At 36.5% G+C, this 16,697-nt stretch overlaps 3 protein-coding genes across 3 annotated transcripts; 2 read left to right on the top strand and 1 right to left on the bottom strand.

The window, feature by feature from the left end:
• Positions 1-62: 62 nt before the first annotated feature.
• LOC6564827 (splicing factor U2AF 50 kDa subunit) lies at positions 63-3,798 on the bottom strand. Its single transcript, XM_001991461.2, has 5 exons — positions 3,629-3,798; positions 2,023-2,586; positions 957-1,045; positions 750-872; positions 63-652 (listed from the first exon to the last, which is right to left on the bottom strand). Exons 1-5 carry the CDS (start codon positions 3,639-3,641, stop codon positions 191-193), a joined length of 1,251 nt encoding a protein of 416 aa, XP_001991497.1. The 5' UTR covers positions 3,642-3,798; the 3' UTR covers positions 63-190.
• Positions 3,799-3,841: 43 nt separating this feature from the next.
• On the top strand, positions 3,842-5,821 carry LOC6564828 (phosphatidylinositol N-acetylglucosaminyltransferase subunit Q). The gene is made up of 8 exons (XM_032738498.1): positions 3,842-4,553; positions 4,625-4,733; positions 4,801-4,936; positions 4,999-5,143; positions 5,202-5,278; positions 5,342-5,457; positions 5,520-5,634; positions 5,693-5,821. The coding sequence occupies exons 1-8, from the start codon at positions 3,934-3,936 to the stop codon at positions 5,788-5,790; spliced, it is 1,416 nt and encodes a 471-aa protein (XP_032594389.1). The 5' UTR covers positions 3,842-3,933; the 3' UTR covers positions 5,791-5,821.
• A 1,021-nt stretch (positions 5,822-6,842) lies between these two features.
• Positions 6,843-15,250, top strand: LOC6564968 (protein no-on-transient A). Its single transcript, XM_043216305.1, has 5 exons — positions 6,843-7,201; positions 9,681-10,866; positions 12,888-13,229; positions 13,295-13,362; positions 14,997-15,250. The coding sequence occupies exons 1-5, from the start codon at positions 6,887-6,889 to the stop codon at positions 15,102-15,104; spliced, it is 2,019 nt and encodes a 672-aa protein (XP_043072240.1). The 5' UTR covers positions 6,843-6,886; the 3' UTR covers positions 15,105-15,250.
• The last annotated feature ends 1,447 nt before the right edge of the window (positions 15,251-16,697 follow it).

The following is a 16,697-nucleotide window of genomic DNA, read 5'->3' as shown; positions in this document are numbered from 1 at the left end:
GGCAATTATCGCCGCCGACAATATTCCCATTATTAATTGCGAAAGATCAAACTAATTGTATATTGGATTAAAGTCATGCATTGTTATTTTATTATGTGATTTTTTTCTTTCTTTTCTTTTTTCATTTTTATTTATTATTTTTTTGTTTTTGGACATATTGGTGAATGTGTGAAATACGTAGAAAGTTTATCTAAAATTCGCGTCTATGATATTTGTCAGGATCAAAGTATGATGTAACAACAACACGATCGCTAAACTTGCGTCCAGTCAATGCTTGTTGTGCCTTCTGACAATCGAGAACCGAGTTAAATTCGACAAACACTTTGCCGCAACCAGGAACTTCCACGCCCTCAATCGGACGCGGGATTTCGACGCTGCGAACGACGCCATATTTCGTGCACTCTTCTTTAATATCTTCCAATATGTCCTCGTATTCCTCTTCATCGCGCAGCTCATCGGGTGTGACCATGTTCAACAAACAAAGCACCTCAGTGGGCGGACCAGATGTCACCACTGTCGATAGACCCGGTACTTGCAACATCACCGATTGACTGGTATTAGCTGCGTTCTGAGCATTTTTGGCACCCACACTGGCACGCTGAACGATCAGTTTCTTGTCACCAAGCTGCATGCCATTCAATCCAGCAATTGACTTGATTGAAGAAAAAAATAATCATTGAGTACACATGATGAAATAACATGAGACAAATATAGTCGAAGGGAAGAGAGCAGAGCAGGGATCAACTTACCTGATCAGTAATGCTAAGATCAACGTATTCACAAAAGGCATATCCCTTACTCAAGCCAGTTGCAGCGTCCTTAACAAGGTTAAAAGCCCTCAGCTTACCAAATGATAGCAACAATTCCTTCACCTGTAGTACAATAAATATAAATATAGCATAGTTGGATTGTCTTTGGTTACTCGTGTCATCAGTTTATGTGGATTTTAAGCATACCTGTTCGTCATTTAAATAGTTTGGTAGACCTCCAATAAATATTTTGTGTGGTGAATCGGGTACCACTGTTGAGATAACTCCACTGGACACTGTTAAAAAGACATTTGTGTTTTTGTATGTGTAAAAATTGGAGTGCTACGTCCACTAGGAAATCGATAAACATCGATATTCGCAAGTCGATAAAGCCACATGTCGTCCATAATTTTTAGGCTATAATTTGGTTAGTAGGTTTTTGGCTATGTCCTTCCAAAATCGGCATATGGCACGCCCACCTGCGTCGCCCCATGGCATTTAGCCATTTGTCGTTTGACCTGAGTCTATTCTTTTTTCTTATTTTGAGCTTGCAGGTCAAGTTTCTTGTCAGGGAGGAGGCGTAGTAGAGTGTCTTTCCTGGCTAACTCATCAGCTTAAACTGATTTGCCATTAACATAAACTGATTTGCCATTTCGTGTAGAGATTTGCGACAGCTTATTGCGGATATCGAATTTGACGACATTGTGCTGATAGATTTGATTGCCGCTTGGCTATCAATATATATTTTAACTCCCTCCACTCCGCCTCCCTAAACCGACACACCTGTTAGTGTAAATCGATAAGACCATATATTTCACACAATTGGAAAGCTAGTCACCAAATTTGAAAGGTATATTGTTAATAACACCCTTACAAAATTTTTTGGACCACGCCCACTCCTACCCTAAAAAACGATATAAGCCTATATCTCCCGCAATTTAAGACAACAGTTACCAAACTTGGAACGAAGATTACTAAGATCGTACTCTAAAAACTTTTTTTTTACTACGCCGCTCTGGACTCCGAAATTCCCAGAAGCCTATATCTCCCGCAATTTAAGATCTGCAGTTACCAAACTTCGAAGAAACGTTACTAGCTCATGTCTACCGCAATTTCAAAGGCAAACTTGTACAATATTTTTTGGCTAAACCAACCTTGTTTTTGGCTACCTTTCATCAGCTGGTAGTACGTATACTATTAAATTACGCTCGACTGCAACGTTCTCTCTTGTTAATATAAGCCAGTAAGCAGATTTCGTTGACAAACTACTTACCAACAGCAGGTTTCACGGCCGGTGTGTCAGTGATGCCAGGCATTGGTTGATAATCGTGTGGGCGCCTTATTTTGAGGTCTTGTCCTTTCAAATTGATGCCATCAAAGGCCATGGCCTGGGTGGTCTCATCAATAGATCTGAATTCGAGGAAAGCAAAGTTCTTGTCCAAATTAATTTGACATGCCAACACCGGGCTGCCAGCGGCTTGTGCTAAACCAACTAAATGCATTTGTTGATTGAAAAACTCCATCATTTCCTCTTCAGTGACACCGAACGGAATGTTTCCCACATACAAGCGACGCGCCTGTCGCGTAATTGTTGAACCCACAACGGGTACAGCTGTTTGCGGCGTATCAGGGACAACGCTGGCCGGGATTTGACCCGACGCCTGCATCGCTTTGTACTGCATTGGTGTTATGTGCTCAAATCCTGGCGGTGGCACATCCCAATACAATGATGGCTTACGGCGCGAATTGCGGTGATGGCGACGATCCCTAGACCGATCACGATGGCGGTCACGAGAACGAGAGCGATGGCGACGCCTGTCACGGTCACGGTCGCGATCTGGGATAATAGAACAGCATGTTTCTCATTTATATATATATATATAAATATATTAACAATAGCTAGTAATGTAACGTAACTAGTATGAATGATGATGTATTCTTTAACTAATACTGATGAATGCATGTATGAAGTGCGAATAGTTGGCTGTTAGCTTAAAGTGTTAATCAGTGTGCATACACATAAATAAAACTGTCTTTCCTGGAATAACTGTTGGCATTTTGTTTGAAACTGATTTCAAAATGTGCAAGATGAATTTTCAATGAGGTAGGAAACTGTTCAAAGCTAGCGTTTGTTAATGCTTTAGTTTAGGCCTTTTAGAGCGGATGTATATTCTTGAAGGTACTGTACGTGCATATGCATGTCCAAAAAAGATAGGCCTTCTTACAACTGACAATATAGTACATAGGGCATATTAAGTTTTATATATGCCCATATATGCATAAACATAAGCATATCTCAAAAGTGTGCGCTGTATACTCATGGGGATTTGCACACACACATATCATACGTAGATACATCCCCACACTCATGCGTACATACATATTAATTTTTTGGTAAAAACTGTCCCATCGCCATACGCATTGCGGTTATTTTGGTGGGAAACATATCCACATATGTATACATACATATGTATGCATTACTCTCAGGATAAGTTGCAATTGCAGCCCAAGGCAAACAACTGAAAACTCAACAATCATACATGCATCAGTATACGTATACGTGTGTGCATGTGTGTGAGCATACATATATACATAAGCATGTAGCTCACAATATGTCTGCCGGTGAGTGTTCGTAAAAGCGACAAATGCATAAATGGTTTTATAACTGTTAAACAAACAACGTCAATGATGTTTTCCTAAGTACACATGTCAAGTCTAAATTTGCAAGCATTAATACATTCGTGTATTCTATTTATGTGAACTTATGTACATGCATACATACATGCATGCATGTGTAAATTAACCGATGCTCGTACTTACGAACGTTGATATATACGTAACTTCAAGGGATGTCATTGTACTTAAATGTTGTCACTTACCATCATATCCCATGGTGATATTTACACAAACAATATAGATTTAAACGAATTTTTTTTACTATAAAACAAAAGCCGATGAAATATGTATCTCTCCAAAATGCGAATGTGTATGACAATAAATATCTGCGAATGAATTGAAACACGAACGCAGTCACGGTTGCATTGCCTTTAAGAAATATCGATGCATCGATTGCTTTTTTAAACTAATTCGATAAGTATCGATACAAATCTAGATAATTCGCCTGGTCTTGATATTTTTTTGTTTTGTATTATGAAGACTATTAATGTCAGTTTCGCTGTAAATAATGAGCATAAAAATATATTTACCTACCGAATACTTCTATCTAAAGCGGACCTGCAATCTGTATGGACAGTTACACATCAGCGAGGACAATGTTGTCGTATATTATGTGATGGATGTTGACAGCTATAAGCCAGACTCTGATTCCAATAAAATGCGATTCTTGGGAGCAATCCTATGCAATGATTCCTTTGCGGACTCAAGCTATTGCCGTTCACATGATATGATCTTATGTTTTACTTATACTAAGGACTCGCCAAACATTTCACTCATCTTCACTGGAATAACGCCCGAACGTCTAAAGCCAATCAAACTGATACTTTATGATCAAGAAATAGTGCGCAGCCTGGTTGTTAAAGGACAGAACACACTCAACCACTGGACAAGAGAGGGTCATGATGAGTGTGACTTCTATATGCTGGCTCATTTAGTCCAACCCAAACCAGATGTTTGCAGTAACTCAGCTGGTTTATCTTTCTATGGAAGTCGACCCCTAAGTTTACTTGCAAATATGCCAATGCAGTTGCTTGAAAATATTATCGGCAATACATTCGTGAATAGTATAATAACCCATACTGTTATCTATAGGCATTATAAGGAATGGCAATTGATATACGCAAATGGGTGAGTTTAAACAAAACCTTTTAATTTTTTCTGATTCTGATACTAATTTGATTATTTATATGACTTCCCAGTTCTAGATTGAGTAATATAATAATAGATCGAGCATTGGGCATTATATTGATGCTGACATTATTTACGCTTGTTTCGCATCCAGGTGATTACCTTATTCAAATCTCCCACGTAAGCCAAACGTTTTAATTGATAAGATGTTGTACGCTAAAATACATACCTATATACCATTTTACAGATCATTATAAATCAGTTATACAGCCTTCTGAAAGTTTTGGAAGGGAGTCCTATCGGCCTGAAGCTCAACATACACCTGAATAATTTTTTTCTTGATTGCTTTAAATATCACATCGAATTGTGGTCAACATTTTTGGGTATGAATTAAATAGAAACTTGTGTTTATCCATTAAATCAATCAATTTGTTTTGTGTTTCAGACTTAATTGAACCAATTGTACGACAAATTTTTCTCGCAATTGGTGCTTTTGGATGTTTTGGACTTACATATCAAATAGCACTCCTTGCTGACTTAATATCAATTGTTGGCTTACATGCCCATTGCTTTTACGTTTATACCAAAGTGTAAGAGCTGTCGTCACAAAAAAAAAAACAACTATTCGAAGTTTACCTATTATTTCAGGTTGAACAATGTTGAACTAAAGGGGCTTTCAGTATTATGGCAAGTGGTACGGGGCAATCGTTATAATATTTTAAGAAGTAAGGGAATACCAAATTAAATTTGCATTTCATATATTAAAAAAAGTCCTTTCAAATTTTCAGATAGAACCGAAGCCCATAACTATATGAATCGACAGCTTTACCTAGCAACGATATTCTTTTCTGCAATATTATTCTTATTTCCGACTACTCTTGTCTACTATATTGTTTTTGCAACCGTAAGTGGCACGTAAAAATGTCATTTGGCCATATTGTATTATCCAAAAATATATATTTACAGTTAAAGGCCCTTACTTCTGCCACATTAGCGATTCTAGATTTTATCCGTCGCAAGCTTTTAAATTTTCCCATCGACATTTTTCTTAAATACTTTAGAAAAGGCTTTAATGAAATTGGTAAGCAGTCAAACTATTCAATTCAAATAATTTAAATTTATATTCTGTTTCGATTTAGATTCCCTAAGAGTCCTGGACATCCCACTCCAAAAACAATTAGTTTTTACACATCGAAATTCTGAAATATTAATATTTGTATATAAGCTTCAAGTTTAAAACGATTAAAAACGTAACGTCAAGGATTTAATCTGTCATTGCTTTTTTTTTTAATTTGTACATATTACCACTAAGCGGATAATATACCAACTAGAAATGATGCTTAACTGCTCTCATCCACGCACGCATATTCATAAGAGGCTGGGATTTTACTTTAGCACGAAAGTTGTTCCAGCGAAGTCAAATGAAATAATGGCCTGTGTTTGCTGCCCGATACGCGAGGCCTGCATAATTTTCGAAGCGTTGTCTTCTGGTCGATCCGAGGCAGAATAGGACCCACTGGCACAGAAAAACATGATGGCCGTTTTTGTCGATTTGACGCCTCTATGTACTGCCGTCTGCTTAGTGAAATTACCCAATATAAAAAATGTTTTTCGGAATTGGCGGGACTGGAAATCTTTTTCTTGTTCCCATCTCTGACGTTCATCAATTGTTTTTACAATCGGTAAACGATTTTGAGATATCTCTTACAATGAAATATGTCCCTCAAATATACCCTTTTAAACCAATTTTTTCATGTAACGATTATACTATTTTTCGCAGTCAGTTAAAAGTATATATTGTACATATTGCCTAACACTGTAGCAAGGTTTTAATTCAAATAAGTTGGCAACGCCTTAGTCAAAAACCTATCTGTCGTTGGAGGTCTCAAAAATACGTTGCATGCATATGTTTATATCGTTTGCTTAGTCCTTTCACTCCATTAGAGTTTAGCAAACCATCGGTTACAATGATTATCGTTGTATAATCCTATGAATTTGTCAATTATAATGTCCTTCATCATTCGTACGTATCTTACTTAGTGCTTATTCACCCAGAGTAACATCAAGCGTAAATTTCGAAAATCGAGAATTCATCATCAGTGTGTGTAAAAAGGTTGCATATCATTGTAATATCCCATGCGTTCCTGTCGATGCCGCTCTGTGAGATGCTTGTTTCATTTCATATATCGATAGTTCGATGCGATCTAAGCAACCCTGACAGATATAGAACTGTTTCGTTTCCACATATATTCTCACTTTATTACGCTTTAGTTTGTGAACGCAGCTGGACGGTTGTGTAATTAAAGATAGTAGTTTTTCCCATCGATATTGGAATGGAAAATTCGGTGAAAATGGATAATTTAGCACCATTGCCACAGCGCCAAGCAAGAGCTAGAGCTCAGGCAAATAAGAATATCGGCAAACATGGTCCACAAAAGCCAAACGAAGTTGTCTCAGACGGTGGCTTGCCTGAAAAAAGACCACGATTTTGCCAGAATAATCAGAATGGCGGTGGTGGAGGCGGCGGCGGTCCGAATCAAAATCAGAATTTTGCAAACAAGGGTGGATTTGGTGGAGGTGGAAATCGCAACCGCAATCGTGTCGGTAATCAAAATAGGTCGAATTTTCCAAATCAGAATAATGCAAACGTAAGTACATGCAGATTATACAAACATAAAAAAAAACAAGAAAATTTAAGTTGCATTAAATTCGATTTAATACTGCCGGCGACAATTCGCTAATTCCATATAAGAGGATCATGTCTTGTACTTACGAAAAAAATGTTCAAACTTACAAATCTACTTGTATGTCCTCTACGAACATTCGCTGTGTATATGAACAGTGTGCACAATTGAAAAGTACAAGTACATTTAGAATGGCGGTCAGCGAAGTGTGCTGATGCTGTGTGATTTGAAAATGCAATAAATACGTGGCAAACATCAATGGTTAGATAAACATACGTATGTCTACAATTTGAAGTCCCGTAGAAAAAGCAATTTTCAAAACTGTATGCATATAAACATATTTTTTTGTTTTCGGTATTGTGTTCAGCATACTGAAACCATTTGAACTGCTTAATTTAATGTATGTTTGGTATACACAAACCTATGCACCCATATGCGTGTGCGTGTGCTTATGTGTATGGTGTATGGTGTGTACGTGTGCATCGTACAGTATGTTCATGTATACTATTTATCTCATTCGCACCAATGGATTTTAGGTAAATCAGCTTGTGCCGTTGTAGTTGCAGTTCGAAGTGTTATTTGTTTGTGTGTGTGTGTTTTTACAACCGGCAAACGATATCCATACCATATTGAGAATTCGGCAATCAACCACTATTGTGCGTAGGGTGTGCATCTAATTACATATCGTACCTCTGCTTCAGCGCAAAGTACGTAACTACTAAACTAAAGTGTATTATGTACATACAATTATGATCAACATGATGAGTACACTAACCTCACTTGTCATAATACAAAACATGCATTTTAGATTCGCATGAAAATAAAGATAAAAGATAAAGTAATAATTCTTAAAGTGACTATTGAATAAGCGATGGTTTGTTGAACTCTGATAGAGTGAAAGTCAAACATATGTATGTATGTAAAGTATTTTTTGGGGCCTCCAATGACAGATAGGTCTTTGGCTGCGGCGTTGCCATCTTATTTGAATTTGTAAAACCTTGCTCCAGTGTTGGGCAATTTTTACTTTTAATTGACTGATCATTGAAACAAATCGTATAATCGTTATATGAAAAATCGGGATTAAAAGGGCATATTTGGGGAACACATTTCTTAAAATTTTAAAAAGAAAATATATATGTATGCATGTTTGTGTTTATATTGACAGTTTTTGCAATATATTGACGTTGACTGTTTCCAAATCTGAAACCATTGGAATGGATTTCTTGATCGACCTTGGCGTTTTATCAAACTAGTCATCGTATCGCATGTGTTTTTAACTTTTAAATTACACAATATGTTCGTGCACCAATTGTGCTTTGGATTCCGGTTATGGGGACAGCGTTGCATATTTTTGCAGTTCGAATTTAAGCTTAATTTTTAGAATGTGTTTTGCACTTTCTATTCATATGCTAAGCATAAGGCTGGGAATTTTAGACATATAAACACTACAACCATGTCTTTATGTAATTTGTTTGGCTTGTACAAAGTATAATACTTTTTATGCAGGCTGTTATTGCTAAGCTTCAAACATATTTCAAATCTGAAAGCTATCTTATCAAATATTGAATTTATTCAACAAAATTTAAGTAGGTTTTTTTAAATTAATTTTTTTTTGTGCCATATAAGGTGGCAAGGGTTGCACGTTCTGTTACTATAAAACATTTCTTAAAGAATTATGTTTGTGCATTTCTTAAGAATACATAAACGGATTAACATTTATAGAAGGTTTTATCCTTAATGAAATATATAAAATTCAGAAATTTTATCTCTTATTTTTTTATGTTTACAGAGTTATATCTTTGGCAACAAACACATTTAAAGATCAACAAAGGTCTTAAATGGAAAATTTGTTCAATTTATTTTTGGGTGCTATTTGAACAAACTATTCGTAAATTTTTGAACTATTTGCTCTAAAAAAAAGGGGACTTGCAAGTTTTCTGCAATCTGCTCAAGTCTGTTTTTATGTACATCAATTAAATATATATATTTGTTCTTTGATGTTTCAAATATATATTTATACATATGTGCATCAGAAATGTAAACGAACAAATTTTGCACATTTAATTTTTTTGTTTTGATGTTGCAATAATTTTGGTCTTGAAAAGATAATTTTTTTTTTTTAATTTGAAAGTATTGTTGTGATATTTATTTATTTATTTTTTTTATAAATATGATTAATTTCGAAGAAATAAATATATATTTATACATAAATATAGAAAATCATTTTGCCTTGATGAAGAAAAGTGAGTGTCCATAATTATATGGCCAGCACTGTACATACATAGCCAAGCCAAGTGAAATTGTTTGTCAATTGCTTGGATTGTTGTGTTATCGAGTTGCAATGATTTGATGATAATTCTAGTTGAACAATTTCGTAGTGTAAATCACATTTATTTCTTTCTTTATATACTCACGTCTATATGTATAATACACACATATATAGCTAAAAGCCGCAACAGAAGCACCAAAAGTGGAAGGAGGAAATCTAAATGAGAAAGCTATCGAAGCTAACAGCAATGCAAATTTAAATCAAGCTGCCCAAGCTCAAGCCCAACTTCAAGCTCAGGCCCAAGCTCAGGCTCAAGCCCAAGCTCAGGCTCAAGCTCAGGTCCATGCGCACTCTCAAGCTCAAAACCAAGCATTTAGAGTTCGCGGAGGCGGTGGTGGTGGTGGAAGTGGCGGCGGCGGTGGTGGTGGCGGCGGAGGCGGACAAGGCGGTGGACGCGATAGAAATCGCGGATCCCGTGGTGGTGGAGGCGGCGGCGGACCTAACTCTGGCGGCGGTAACAACACACAGCGCGGCGATGATTTCTTTATAGCCCAACGTCTTCGCAGCATTAGTGGCCCCACCCACGAGCTACCGCCAATCGAGGTCGCCCAGGAGACAAAGTTCTCTGGCCGCAATCGTCTTTATGTTGGCAATTTGACCAACGACATTACCGATGAGGAATTGCGCGATATGTTCAAGCCGTACGGCGAAATAGGGGAGATATTTTCAAACCTTGAAAAGAACTTTACATTCCTTAAGGTCGACTATCACATCAATGCCGAAAAGGCCAAGCGTGCTTTAGACGGCTCCCTGCGGAAGGGTCGCCAATTGCGCGTCCGTTTCGCACCAAATGCAACCATCTTGCGTGTTAGCAATCTAACACCATTTGTGTCCAACGAGCTGCTTTACAAGTCCTTCGAAATATTTGGACCCATTGAGCGCGCCAGCATCACGGTCGACGATCGTGGCAAACATTTGGGCGAGGGCACCGTTGAGTTTGCAAAAAAATCATCGGCCAGCGCCTGTCTGCGTTTGTGCAATGAGAAATGCTTTTTTTTGACAGCTTCGTTGCGTCCATGCTTGGTGGAACCGATGGAGGTTAACGATGATAACGATGGATTGCCTGAGAAGGCGCTCAATAAGAAGCTGCAAGAGTTCAATCAGGAGCGCAGCGTTGGTCCCCGTTTCGCCGATCTAAATTCATTTGAGCACGAGTACGGCTCACGATGGAAACAGTTGCACGATCTCTTCAAAAGCAAGCAAGATGCTCTCAAGCGTGAGCTCAAAATGGAAGAAGAGAAGCTCGAAGCTCAGATGGAGTATGCTCGCTATGAGCAAGAAACAGAGCTTTTACGCCAAGGTCAGTATAACAGAGGGTAATACGAGTATTAAATACATATTTATCTTCTGGCTAGCCGAAGTTCTTTTCAGTGTTTTCAATCTGCTTTCCTTCCCTACATGCCTAAATCTTATAAATCAATAGGAAATGAAATATATTATATGGTTAAATCCTTTGCCGTCGGTCGTAACCGACTGTTTTAAAATCTGTTGCCATTTAAATAACAGTTAAAAACAGTTAGGGACTATTGTTCTTGATTATGAAGACTTCACTAGGTTCTAAGATATATCGTTTTGCCCCCTACTGGGTAATCTGCCTTCTAAATTTTATGCTATGAAAATTTCAGCTATATATATGTAGACTTTCGGGAAAAGTCCTTCTTGTGGACACCATAAAAACTTATTTTTTCAGCGACGAGATTTTAGAATTTAACGTCGGTTCCTCCTGCTTAGCTATAATCTCTACAGTCTCTCTCTCATTGTTTCTCTCTCTCTTTGTCTCTCTCTCTCTCTCTGTCTCTCTCGCTCTCTCTGTCTCTGTCTCTCTCTTAGTACTTATGAAAATTGTACTTGATAATAACATTTCGGATGAATACACATAGGTTTTGTTATTATTTAAACATATTTATTTTCTTACTTCACTAGTGGTATAACTGCCAGCTTATTTAATATTTCTACTGGCTGAATAACAATATTGCGTTCTTTCGACGGAGTCTTGACTTTTCCAAATGCCGAACATCAAATTCGAATCAGACATTCGATAAAATATTACCTTGTCTATGTGTAAAATGTAAAATACGTTTTTGAAATATCAGTCACTGGATTCAAAAACGGTCACTGACTTGTCAAACTGCTCTTGCAGAACTGCTTCTTATTCATAATCCTGTACAATTCTTGTTTTACTAAAAGAAAACATCTCTTGCAATTATGGACTTTTCTACACCCATATACTACATGTATGTATGTATATATTATATATTTTAAGGAGGGTTTATCTGACAACAAATCGTTAACGTGGAATTTTTTTGTGGGCATAAATTTAGATTCTCGACGGTTTTTGTGTTTAACGGCTTATTTACGACTTGGGGACAAAATGATGACACTTTAAGTCAAATTTGTGACCCACTCGTTTACGAGTTCTACATTCTTAGTATTTAATATATATTTTTCAAAATGAGTCGCGTCAGATTTAAGTCTGTCGTATATTAATTTATGGAAGGGAAAAACCAAATGGGTTGCCAAACGCCCACAGGGATTGGAGAGGTAGTAAGCAGGATGCTTGCTCCCAAATATACAGAATATATATGTATATATATGATATATAGATATATATATATATAGATATAGATTTTGTAAAAAAAAAAAAAAAGTATATTTTTGAGATAATTAGATAGTAACACAAATAGCAAAAGTTTGAAAGAAAAACAACTAAACCATTTGAAGAAGTACGAAAGAAATGTGTCCTAATAAATAAAGATACATGGGTTAAGGGTGAATATTTAGCCACGAATTTTTATTTCATAAAATATTTATCAATTTCTCTTCGGGCCAGTTTAAGTGCTGCTTTGCCTTGCAGTCAACACTGGATATTTTCTTGGAACACAGGACTTAAGGATTATATTTTCTTAAGTTGCTACATTCCCTTATTTCAATATAAATTTGATTCTGTGTTAACCACAAATGTTTTGAAAGTCGTATTTTTAGTCGATGAATATCTTATACATCTAAAGTTTCTTAGAATGTTTTCTCATCCAACATAAAGATGGATTCGTGGACATGTGCATATTATTTATGTTATGTAATTTAGATATCGTAGATTTCCCATTCGACTGGGATCGGACACATGCTAGTGATCCTTTATCCCAAGCACATCCTTCATTATCTTCAAATATAAATGCACCTGTGTCTGATGATTGTATATATAATAATTAATTCACGCCAAGGCGCTCATAAGTGTCGGTACTTACCCGGTCAATCTCATCAATCATCAAAGTGCAAAGCAATTAACTCGTCATCTAATACTCGACCACTCGACTTTTGTAGAACTGAGACAACGCGAATCTGACAATGAGCGCAAGAAATTGGAATGGGAAATGCGTGAGAAGCAGGCAGAGGATATGCGTAAGCGCGAGGAGGAGACCATGCGTCGCCACCAGACCGAAATGCAGAGCCGTATGGTGCGCCAGGAAGAGGATATGCGTCATCGTCAGCAGAAGAACACACTGTTCATGCAGGCACAGCAGCTGAACTCGCTGCTTGATCAACAGGAAGGCTTTGGTGGTGGCAACGGGGGCGGCGGTGGCAACGGTGGCGGCGGCGGTGGTGGCAACTCCAATTTTGATAATTTCGGAGGCAATAGCAACTCGCCATTCGAAGTATTCAGAGGTAAATGATTGACTTGATCCACACCCACACTCACAACATTTTTAATGTGACACTATTTATTGCAGGTAACAACAACTCATCCATGGCTGGCAACAATGCCGGACCCGGACCCGGTGTAAACAGCCAGCAACAGGTATGTGCGCCACGACCAAAACGTTGTGTTGAGCAACTAGTATACGGTTCGAATGTGAACCGGTTACGGGTATATTTATTTATACCATTTAAATTTCAATTTTGTCTCCACTCTTATATAATTTCAATAACTATTCTGATTCATATAGATGGAGGTGGGGAAGGGTGGCGGAGGGGTGTTGGGGAGAGAGCGAGAAAATACCAAGTGCTAGAGCTTTATGCACATATATTTTTTTTTAGGGGTAGTCAAGTATAAAATTGTCTGTGCTTTATTTAGCGCATTCATACTAAATATGTGTATTAGGGATAATTGAAAATTACAAAAAGAACAAAAATATCTGTTTCGCATCTCTTCGGTATTGTTAATCGATGAGACTAAGGCGCCGCATCCCTATTTAAACTATGTGATACTCAAAAATGTCCTGCTTGTGATTGTTTTAAAAGCTCAACAATATATGCTTACATTTTTTTTTTTAGTTAAATCAGATATCAGAATAGGCAACAACACTTTTCGAGTCACAATCACAGTTTTTTTTTTTTGAGCAAAATTCAGATTTAAAAGAGGATCCGATTAGATACGACATCGATTTTCAAAAAATCAACATAGTGTGCCGCCTGAAGATGTTGCCTTAGAAAGGCTCATCGCTTTGTCAATGCAGAAATCTCAACAAAAACCAACAAAATAATTAAAACAAGTCAGAACGACTATTATATACCCTTGTAGACCGATGACAACCTGTCGACTTCAAACTTTCACTATAAAAGACTAAAAGCAGACTGATTTTTCCAATGAACGCTGTATCAGATAGTAGTCCGATGTCCAGAATAATATCTACATTTAATGAGTTTGGTGGATATATTTTTGAAGAAACTCATATTTTAACCGATCGTTCGTATGGCAGGTTTATAATATAGTTATTCGATCCAGCGGGCTTGGACATATATCAAGTTTCATTAAGACAACTTTAAAACTGATGGATTGGTTCGCATTGAACAAAATGGACCTGGCTATATCGACTCGGCTTATGATTAGGAATATTTATGCTATGTGGAGTCGGGGACGTCCTCTTCACTGCATTACGAGTGTTCCAACAAACTTATAATACTTTTCGACCTAATGTATCTGCTTACGACGTAGCTAGCCTAAATGTTTGAGACTGACTTGAGAAAAATGTTTCTTCTATTTGGTATGCTGTAGTAGTTTCAGCATTATTCGATTCGGTATCTGAATCTATGATAATTTTTTGTTTTCGAAGTAATGCATCGCAAACGCTTCAAGTTGTATAAGTTATTCTCAAGTGTCGTTGTTTTGTATCTTACAAGGCTTCAAAGAAAACATTGGAATACACCAACGTGAGAGGGCAGGCGGAGTGTGGAGTTAAGTGATCTCTTACACCAAATCAAAATATATTTTATTAATTAGTAGTCGGTTATTGGTGTGCGACCTGCAAATGATTGCGCTGGTGGGAATGGGGTGAATGATGAACAATACTATATGCGGGGAGGGGGGGACTATTTTTTGATATTGTTATTTATAATGCCTTATTATTATTTTTGGTTTTGTAATTGGGTTTCGCTACTCAGTCAAAACAGTAACAACTCAATTGAACAATTGTACTTTCCTTGCTCGAATAGGACGCCTTCGCTCCTTTTGAATTTGGGGTTAACAATATGAACCAAGGCGGCAATCAACGTGGAAATAATGGCGGAAATAATGTTCCATGGGGACGTCGTCGTTTTTAGACAGCCGATTGAATGAATGGACCATAATGGATAATCCGTATATCGGCAGTTTTATTGATTTACGTTGAACATTTGACTCTTCACAATTTTGTGAATATGCATACAAAAACAAAAAATCAACAACTACAACACAAACAAAAACAAATAACAAGAATATACCTAATAATACCATATATATATATATATATATATATATATATATATATATATATATATATATTATAAATATAAATAAATGTATAATCCGCAATCATCTATTATGATTTAATGTAATAATTTTTCAATTATGTCACCTGTTAGGCTTTTTGCCGCTTTAAAAACCCAAAATCACCCTTTAAGTGTAGTTTTAAGAAAGTAAAAATTAATGCAACATAAAAAAAAAAAACTTCGCCACGAATGGAGATCAAAAAAATGTATAATTGGGCGACAAGTAATTAATTGTGTATGTGCTCACACACAACATATCTACAATTTCAAAATGGATATTTTTATATGTAAAACACTTTTTGAGTATTCTTTTTTTTTAACCTTCTTATCCATCATGTCTTGATAATTTTTCTCAAATATAAGTATATGCTATATATATATATATATACCTATGTATATATACATACATACATTCATAGGTTAAATGGTCTTATCTTCTCCAATATTATGTGCAATGTTGTGCAGCAACAAATTATGGTGAGTATCGAGTGGATGTCCTGGCTCCAGGGCTCGGTGGGGTTGGATTCTAGTATGTGAAAGGGGGAGATATATTATACACATAACTACAGATCTACAGATCGAGCTTAAATTTCAAATTGTCTTGTTGGGGGGAGGGGACTGGGTTGCATTATTTATTTTGTCAGTTCTTGCATTTTATATCCTTTAGAGGTGCGTAAACTTTATCACAGATTTGGCTCTTTTTTTTTCAATTTTGATATTTGTTAAGCATTCCGTTGCTCAGAAACGATCAGCGACTAGGATTCTTATCATAAATATATTATAAAATGTTAAAATTGCTTCGACAATTTAGCAAACAACACAAAACACGTCACTGAAATGTTGATCCATTCACATCTTGTTTTGGCTTCTGCTTTTTCATCCATAAAGATGGTCATCCAGCAATATGATGCAGTTACTTCACAATTTTTGGCGTTTTCATTCCAAGTTTGAACATTTTTTGGTTAATATCGATATGCGACAAATTTTGTGGAAAAACAAGAACAAGAAAAATATAAATGATTCGTATGCTTAAAGTTTGTAAAAGAAATTGGAAAAAATGTATCTCAGCCGCTGTTTACAAAATATGATTCTGATTTTGCAACGGTCATTCAAATAAACTATATTGTGTATTCTATAAGGGGAATAAACGCTTTTTGCTTTTAGATTTACGGATAACAACCAATTCTATTTTTGATTATTTACCAAATTACTATAGTTTGTATTCATAAAATGAAAATCTATCGTTAAAAAAAAGAAAAAATAGTTGGTAAGTCATAATATAAATTATGACTTTTGGGTTTTTAGGGGATCATAATAAAAATAATATTATCTATGACTTATGGGAGGAACAAGTTTTTTGGGATATAAGGAAAGGGAAAGTATTCC

Source organism: Drosophila grimshawi, unplaced genomic scaffold (assembly GCF_018153295.1).
Source record: "Drosophila grimshawi isolate 15287-2541.00 unplaced genomic scaffold, ASM1815329v1 contig_848, whole genome shotgun sequence".
NCBI classification, from domain to species: domain Eukaryota; kingdom Metazoa; phylum Arthropoda; class Insecta; order Diptera; family Drosophilidae; genus Drosophila; species Drosophila grimshawi.
Note: the sequence above shows the minus strand (reverse complement) of the source record. Positions and strands in the feature narration are given on the sequence as shown.